This window comes from Scophthalmus maximus, chromosome 15, assembly GCF_022379125.1.
Source record: "Scophthalmus maximus strain ysfricsl-2021 chromosome 15, ASM2237912v1, whole genome shotgun sequence".
Classification (NCBI taxonomy): Eukaryota; Metazoa; Chordata; class Actinopteri; order Pleuronectiformes; family Scophthalmidae; genus Scophthalmus; species Scophthalmus maximus.
This window is the reverse complement of record NC_061529.1, coordinates 22,623,179-22,632,500: the sequence shown is the minus strand read 5'-3', so window position 1 is coordinate 22,632,500 and position 9,322 is coordinate 22,623,179. Positions and strand designations below refer to the sequence as shown.

The 9,322-nt window shown below is 42.0% G+C and overlaps 1 protein-coding gene across 1 annotated transcript in view; it reads left to right on the top strand.

The window, feature by feature from the left end:
* si:dkey-87k14.1 (leucine-rich repeat transmembrane protein FLRT2) overlaps positions 1 to 6,591 on the top strand; it is a 7,662-nt gene extending 1,071 nt beyond the window's left edge. The window contains exon 2 of the mRNA XM_035611098.2: positions 1,304 to 6,591. Coding sequence (XP_035466991.1) covers positions 1,716 to 3,689 — 1,974 coding nt within the window. The 5' untranslated portion in view covers positions 1,304 to 1,715 and the 3' untranslated portion in view covers positions 3,690 to 6,591. The remainder of the gene's footprint in view (positions 1 to 1,303) is intronic.
* Positions 6,592 to 9,322: the final 2,731 nt, after the last annotated feature.

The following is a 9,322-nucleotide window of genomic DNA, read 5'->3' as shown; positions in this document are numbered from 1 at the left end:
GACAGGTTGTGTTCATCACCATCCACCAGCACGGCAAAACCTAATGAATCAAGGGTAGCGAGGAGAACTAAATAGCAATAGTCAGGAGCAAATATTTGGCTTTGTATGTAGTTGTCAGGTAATATCTTCCCAACAACCCCATTTTAATCTCTTGAGAATCCCCTTTGAGGATAAATCTGCCCTTGAGCTGTGGGGCAGGGCACAATCCCTCAATTCAATTCAATTCAATTCACAACATACATTGTCTCAAGGCACTTTACATAGTGAGGTCAATATTACAATATTACAGGGAAAACCCAACAAATCCCACAATTAGCAAAACACTTGGCGACGGTGGAGAGAAAAAACTCCTTTTTAGCAGAAAGAAATCTCTGACAGAACCAGACTCAGTTGTGGGCGGCCATCTGTCTCGACCGGTTGGGCTGAGGAGAGAAATGAGGAAGAGAGGAGAGGTGGGCAGAAAGAGGGTGGGAGGCGAGACAGTAGGAGAGAAGAGAGAGAGAGGACAGTTGTATAACCGCCGCTGTAATCTCTACCAGACTGATACTTATAATTAAAAAAACAATTATGTTGTTGTTATTATTAGTGAGGGTTGGATAGTGTAACAGTTGTATGGTGCTTCAGTACTTATTTTGTCTTGCTTGACGTTTGTGGTAATCTACTGCAGAGGGAGAAAAGAGTTAGGTTTAGGTTTAAAGGGGCAGTAAGCGATTCTAAAGCAATACACGTTTTGTAAAAACCAAAAAAAAAACAAAAATGGTTTTCGGCTTAGCCCAGGCTCTGTAAATCGAAAATCAAAAAATGGTGTGGACCACACCACACAACACTCTGTGTGCAGTTTGTACCCATCACGCGTCAACACCCTAAGAGACGGGCCGGCAGGTGGCGCTGCAACTCCGCAGTTTACTCACCCGGGTTTGCTGCCCAATCACAGCATTAAAATTAACAACAACAACAAAGAGAGAAAAAAGCTTTCTCCAGAATTGTTTACTGCCCCTTTAAGTGTTAGATTAGCTCTACATTTGTAATCTGCACATGTACTTTTTCAACACGTTCTTCAAACCATTTGACCACAATTTCTACCTCAGTATCTTTCCAAATATAATTTTACACTGGCTGTGTGTCTGAAGAATATGTAACCGATCTGTAAGTCATTTGTATGCACACTGCTCTGCTCTCCCAATTTATAATAACTCACTTTACATTTGTGGAGTAGAAAGGGAAAAATCCGTTGGCCTTCAGTAGAAAACATGTGTTTTGAGGGGAAAATGCTGATTCTGCCATTATTCTTATTTTGCAACAGGTTTCTGGATCCAAATGTCAACGACAAGCTTTATCGTTCTTAAATCAGCAGTGTGTGACGTCAAATGGAAAGGAAGCGAAGGAGAGGATATCCAATGGTGACCCTCCGGTATACTGTACATGGCTCAGTCAGTGCTGAGTGCAGTGAAGAGCTCTACCTGGTGGTAAAGGAAAAAGACGTGAAAAATGTGAAAAATGATTAACTTTACTTATGTGTCCCAAAATGGAGCGTGTGTGGTGAAAGAATCACAGCGGATTACTGGAGACCATCTACAGCATCAGGCTGGATACAGTGGTGTTATTAAACCAACAGCCAAAATGTAATGTAATGACTATTCTTTTGGAATTTTCAAATCCTATTTTTCTATTTTTTTCTCTGATTTGGTTCCTGTATTTTTTTGGATCAGTTAGAAATGGAGATACAGTGGCGTTTATGGAATAAGGATTGGGTCATCTTCGTAAGACCATGGATACCTATACTGTTAGGCCTTCACCTCCAGTACTCACGGGCCTCCAACTGTCCTGAAGAGTGCCGCTGTGATCTCACCTTTATTTACTGCAATGAGCGAAGCCTGACCTCAGTGCCTCTGGGAATTGGTGAGGGTTATAAGACTCTCTACCTCCACAACAACCAAATCAATAATGCTGGGTTTCCAGTGGAGCTCCACCATGTTGCTTCTGTGGAAACTGTGTATCTCTATGGCAACCAGCTGGATGAATTTCCAGTTAATCTGCCCAAAAATGTGAGAGTTCTCCATCTGCAAGAGAACAACATTCAGAGCATATCCAGAACAGCTCTGGCTCAGCTTGTTTGGCTGGAGGAGCTGCATTTGGATGATAACTCCATTTCTACAGTTGGTGTGGAGGAAGGGGCCTTTCGTGAGGCATTGAGGCTGAAGATGCTCTTCCTTACCAAAAACCACCTCAGCGGTGTGCCTATTGGTCTTCCAGATGATCTCAAAGAGCTGCGATTGGATGAGAACAGGATTGCAGTTATTGCAGAGGAGGCATTTAGGAATGTCACCCGGCTGGAGCGCCTGCTGTTGGATGGAAACTTGTTGACTGATGAAGGTATCGCACCAGAGACCTTTCAGGATCTGGTCACCCTGAGAGAGCTGTCCCTGGCCCGCAACTCGCTCACCTTCCCTCCCCTGTTCCTCCCAGGGGAGGTTCTCGTCAAATTAAACTTTCAGGAAAATCAGATAAACAGGATCCCTGCCAGGGCATTCGCAGGGTTGCACAAGCTGGAATGGCTGGATATTTCAAACAACCAGCTGCAGACATTGACACAGGGGGTCTTTGATGGCCTTGTCAGCCTCAGACAGCTCACTGTTCGGAACAACCTTTGGTTATGTGACTGCAGAATCAAATGGGTGGTATCATGGCTTAAATCTCTGCCTGCCTCACTCAATGTGCGTGGCTTCATGTGCTATAAACCTGAAAAGTTCCGGGGTATGGTGATCAGGGAGCTGAGTGCTGAGCTGGTCCAGTGTCACAGCGCAAGGACAGCCCCCCTGTCCCCCTCACCCACTGAATCTCCTCCTATCCCATCCCTTCCATTTTCCACCGACTCCACTTTAGTCCCTCATGTGTCCCCCTTCACCAGGCAAACCGTCCCCAATTTACCTACACTCTACCCTGTCTACAAAACCAGAGAGAGAGGGTTGAGGACTATGCAACCTCTTCATCCCCAGAGGGAGACTGTGCAGGTCACATTCACTGTAATGAATGGCTCAGCTATCCATGTCAGCTGGGTGGCCACTTTTCCTGTCACTGCCTACAAGGTGACCTGGGCCAGGATGGGCCCCAGTCTGACAGGGGACAGCGTCAAGGAGAGGATAGTTGGTGGGGATCACCAAGGAATCCGTCTGACTAATCTTGAGCCAAAGTCCACCTATCGGATCTGTGTCATTCCCTTGGATGCATTCAATAATTACCGGCCCAAAGATGATACTGTGTGCACTGAAACGATGACCACACTGGCCTCGTTCAGCCCCAACAATGACAAAAGACCGTCAGGGCCTGAGCAGGCCACACAACAAGAACCCAGCTCGCCTTTTCTGCTGCCTGGGCTGATCGGTGGGACAGTAGTTGTGGTGCTAGTCATTCTCCTCAGCATTTTCTGCTGGCACATGCACAAGAGGAGCCGCTCCAAGTCGTCCACGAAGTGGAAATACAACCAAGGTCGAAGAAAAGATGACTATTGTGAGGCAGGCACCAAGAAAGATAATTCTATCTTGGAAATGACTGAGACCAGCTTCCAGATAGTGTCACTCAACAATGAGCAGCTCCTTAAGAGAGGGTTCTGCATTCAGCCTATTTACACACCTAATGGGGGCATTGAGTTCCGAGACCGCCCCCTGGGGAACAACAGCACTGTCTACTGAGAGAACAATGTTCAACATACAGACTTGTGTCGTACATGATGGTTTGGGAACCATCAGGAGCATTTTTACTGACTACAACCCAAACTATATTTGACACTGTACACTGTTAATATTATTTAAAACCCCTGTGTCTTCAAGAAATGTTATTTACAAAACTGGCTTGATATATCTTTTATATAAAAACATTGGATTTTTAAGTTTTTTGTTAATAAAAGTTGTGTAGTTGGAGTTTATTGCACAAAGTCGTTGGATACAGTGGTTTCACACTGTAGCTACAGGAGCAATGAAACCAGCTAGTCAAATTCTCTCTGAGAGGAAAAAAGAGACAATTCAGCTACAATCACGAGTGGGCACATTTCATTGAACCATACAGTCCACCACTTCTTCTGTTTTTAATCTACAGTTTTTTTAACTACACCTACACTAAATAGAGATGCAGATTGTTGGATTTCTGCTCTGGGAAGGTGATTGTTTTACGCAACTCCAAATTGTATCCGTTTAAAAAGGACATGTAAAGGTCACACTCATTAAACATTCAGAGAAAGTGACAGACTGCTGAGCAGCAAAATAGCACAGCTGTCATCTTTTGTGTGTAAACCCCATTAAATACTCTCTTTTGTTCATTAAAAATAATATTATAGTATATATATATACAGTATATATATATTGACATTCAATATCTGTGTGCCTTTAACAGCTTATGAGTCCAAGTTTTTGCACAAAGTTTGTACTGTACACACATTTATACACATTCATTTGAATTGTTATTGGGGAAATATCTTGCTCTTGATTTCTATTTTCCTCTTTTAATTAAAAACATATGTACAAATGTAAACTTCTTTCTTGTGATCTCTCCCCAAATGAGCTTATCAAACTAAATGTTGTTAAAATGTTCATGTAGCAAAGGCCTGTTTGAAGTGCATGTAGCAAAGGCCTGTTTGGAGTGCAAAGGGTGCTGTGAGGAAGACTTGTACTGGCTCTAAAATCACTTCATGTGTGGAAACAGCCTCACCTCTAGCACTGTACAGCTGAGGCTATGGATTTAGAACCACTTCAATCAGATTGTGCCTGGGTGAGAATTCAAAAGTGAAACATAATGGAAGGCTGAAAGCTGTGGCTTTAAATCTTTCAATGCTTTGAACATTCTAATGAACTCTATTAAGTTGTAGGGTTAAGAATCATGCACATTTTAATTGAATGGCCAAGGTATAATGGTTTGATTGGCCATTTGCAATATTTTCATTTTTGTACAGAAACAACTGAGGAACAAATGTTGTGATAACCTTCAATCAAATTTGTTAAGTAACACAAGCAGCCACCCGATACCAGATGTTTAACTGAGATTATTTGTTCAAATTGGGATTTTTGCTGTTGTTTTCTGTGTTGGACAGTAGCCAGTTAGCCATGATGCTAGTTAACGCTAGGGGCTAGAAAACTAAGGAGAATGACGCTTCAATGAACATACTCCTTCTTACTTGCTGCAAACAGCCACTGCTGTATACTATAATAATATGGGAATTTCAGGAGCCGTGGAAAGTTTTTGCTTGTGGGATTGTCAATTGGTGACAGCACAAGGGGGTCTGACATCAAACTGGTGGTTAGAAGTCCTTGTGATGTTGATCTGTGCTCTGTGATGACGACCTCCAAATAGCCAAAAAGTGGGCCCACACCGAAAATGATCAAAATATGGACTCAAAAAAATGGAACTAAATACATAATTAAGTGTAGAAATACATAAATAACCATTTTCATCACCCAACAATGACTTTATTTATCTATCTATCTATATAAATATACATATATTGGCATTTAATTATATTTTATTGATTTGTTTATTTATGTTTTTGTATTTTTTTACTTCTGGCAGTTTCGGTCTTTGATAGCTCTGGAGTCACACATACCTGCAGAATGATGCAGTCAGTGTAGTAACTTAACGTAACAGTCATTTTCCCAAAGGGAGCGATTCAGCCTGTATAAATTGTGAAGCGTTTTGAACCAACAGTAATAATGGTGAACTAAGTCAAGTGTCTTTCCCTCTTTAAATCACGGTGGATGGAGAAAATAGCCTCCGATTCCCAGGAATGTTTGTCTTCCATTTCTTCTGGTCATTACTGTGGTCAGCTTGCATTAAATTGCATTAGAGGGCGACTAACTGCTTCTATTACCCCTTACACACACACACACACATACACACACACACACACACACAGGAGTATTGATCTCTAGAGCTCCAATGGATTATGAAAAATGGCTACCGGCCTTAATGACACTTCACCTGAAATAGACTGCCTTTCTCCACTAATAGGAAACTGAAAATGCCTGCACAGGGAAATCAGTGGTAAAATGTTGCCCCAGTCTGTCCCTGTATCTTCTTGCATTGATTAGCTGCTGAGACAGAGCATAAAGGAATAATTTATACTTGAAATGATGAATGGATTCTGGAGTGAGGGATCATTTAGAGGTGTTACGGGCACACAGGCAAGTCTTTAAATCAAACTTAAAGGAAATTTTTGTATCGTGGATAATCTTTCATTTGTACAGCAAATGTCTGTCCCATGAATTTCACCAGCACGGCGAGAGTGAGTCATCAAAACATCTGCTTTGTTCAGTACATATATTCTAAAAAGTATTTAAGTGCTCTGTGGAATATAAAGTGCTCTGTGCAATATAACATTTTTTTGAAATGGCTGTAGAGTGCTTTGTGAGATGCAGTGTAAACAAGAGAGTACAACCGACACTGTTTGTGTGTTGTTCATGACTCACGTCATTTTCACTGTAATATTAGTGGCTGTGGGGCAGCGCATTGACTATGTGTAAAAATGGACATAGTCATGGAAAAAAAAGCCAAAGCGGAACTGCCCGAAGCAGGTTTTCTCTGGACTCCAGTGTTAATCTTGGCAGCTGTTTTATATTTAGTCATATTCTTTAGACGAAAATGCATATTAGTCACATTTTTAGTCATGTTTATCCTTCATAGCTTTAGTCGAAGACAACTGAAAATGTTTTATTCGACTTTTAGTCAAAATGTGTTCTGTCTTTGAAATAAATTAAATTAAATGATGTGACAGGTTGTTCAAGTGTTGAAATTCATAAAATAAAATCTCACTCTGAACACTAACTTATGTGATATCTTGATTCATTAACTTAGTCTTCCTCTTCTTCAAAGAAATGTAGTTACTTTTCAGACATATATATTTTATATAGGACAGCAGAGAGGCTACAGTACTCTCCACTATGAGAGACATCTTACTAATCCTGCTAATATGTCAAGATAGAAAGAACATAATAGTAGAAAAAAAACCATGCCAACAATCAGAGACTGAGTTAAGAGCTAGCAATAAGAAAAAGCTAGCTCAGTATTGTAGGTATGGAGTAAGAAACCGGAGAGGGGGGAATCATAGAAGAGAAAAGAAACAGACAAGAGTGAAAATTAGATTTTTGGCTTCTACTCGTTGGCAAGAGCTAAAAGAGACAAAAGGATGCAGGACAGATGGCGACCTGGCCTTGTTCCTATTGGAGTAAACATCCCTGCCAGTATTTTTATGAATAATCAAATGTAGACTGTAACCTAACTGCTGTCATCTTTGTCTCAAGGACACTTTGATTTTGATGCCAAAACTAATCTATTTCAGTCTTGTCTGAGGCCAACATGCAAATAAATAAGTTAATCTCGCGCCAACATGTTTGATCAATCTATATACATCTCACCACAAATAAGACCTCAACTAGCTTGCATGAGGTTTGTGCATAATACATATTATGTACAATCTCTGTTTATATCATTACGCCTACAACACAGAATTCCATTACACATGGTGCACATTCAAACACTCAGCAAACAATAGTTGGACTGAAAAGAGGGGAAAAGAGTAGGATATGAGTTCCAGAAACAGTGTGAAGTTCTAAGGATGAAGGAGTAAAGTGCGGAAGGGGGTAAAGAGAGAATTTCCATTCAGGAGAAAGTAGCAGACCAGTGCCTTTCCCTCTGCCTGCAGTTCGAAGGAGTGAAGGAGTAGGCTGAGGAGAGGGGCAGCAGGGGTGGAGGTGTTGTCAGGAGTTATCCAGGTCTCTGCGAGAGCAAGGAAGTCCAGGGACAGAGAGGATGCGTAACCAGAGATGAACTGGACCTTGCGGGTTGCAGACTGGCAGTTCCACAGGCCCTCTGTGACAAGGTGCTGGGTCTGTGTGGACCGGGAGAGTAGATACAATTGGAAAGATTAAGGTGCTGTAGTGAACGGGTACGGGGTGTAAAGTATCTACGAGAAGAGTAGTGTACAGGAATGGAAAATACACACACTCCTCAGAAAGACTCCACGTCTTGGTCTTATTCATCTTCATCTGCCGCTTAAAACAAATGCTGGCTTTTCTACCGGTGCTGGTGCCAAAGTAGCTACAGAGGTGCTGACCACGCCCCCACAATAAGTTTGAATCACCTGGTGAGAGAGAAATTAATTAAGTGGACTAAGTTAAGTCCATACTACCTGCCTAGTGTTTGAAGTTTGAAAAAGACTGGGATGAGGGAGGTCACTTGATGCTGTTTGCATTAAGAGAGGTTGTACAGGCATCCTTAGGACAAAGTCCCTCTGAACTGGTATTTGCTCATTCTGTGCGGGGCCCTTTAAAAATGCTGAGAGAAAAATGGCTGGGTGATGAGGAACCCTAGAATTTGGTGGACTTCATTTGTGGTTTCGTTTTAAGCTGCGTCGTGCTTGAGTGTTTTTCAAAAGAAGATGAAGGGCTGGTATGATCGTAAAGCTGAGAGCAGAGATTTTACACCAGTCGATAAAGTGTTGGTTTTATTAACAATTCCAAGTTGTAGTCTGCAAGCTCGCTTCAGTGGCCCATACTTGGTCAAGAAGAAAGTAAGTGACCGTGTCTGTCTATCTAATTTCTACCCCAGATCAAAATGGTAGTAGTAGGTTGTGCCATGTTAACATGTTGAAACTGTACCATGAGCGTGAGACTGGGCCTGGTCCAGACTGTGAGTTCACTCAAGCTGTCAACGCTGTCGGTGCCCCTGTGGAGCTGTCCAGTGCTGAAACAGGGCGATCTATCACTGCCTGTATGGTGGCGCTGTCCAGTGCTTAAAGTATCACTGTTTGCTGTGGGGTGGAGGATGACGTTGCTGTTCCCAGTGGTACAGGGAAGGCTTTTTGCTAAGCCTGACTCTCACCAGTCTGAAGCTCAGTGTTTGCACATTATTGAATTGATAATGTCACAAACTGTTGTTCTCTGATGTGCCTTCATGTTTGTTGACATAACATTTTTAAAACATGATATCGATGTAGGTGATTCTCCACCGATTAAACAACATGCATGTCATGTTAATCCTGACAAGCGTCGCAGATTTTAGAGAGAGGTTGAATATATGCTTGAGCATGGGATTGACAAACCCAGTTCAAGCCCATGGAGCTCTCCCTGTCTTATCACTTCTTGCAACAAATGGTGATGCCTTTTGGAATGCGGCAGCTACATTTCAGAGGCTTGTACTGTCTGGTCACGTCAAATTAACGTCAGATAAAAGAGGTATTTGACCGGTTAGTTAAAGAAAACCTGACTCTTGACTTGGTAAAAATGTCAGTTTGGTGAAGCAACTGTGGACTATCTGGGAAAAGTGGTGGATAGAGGTGAAG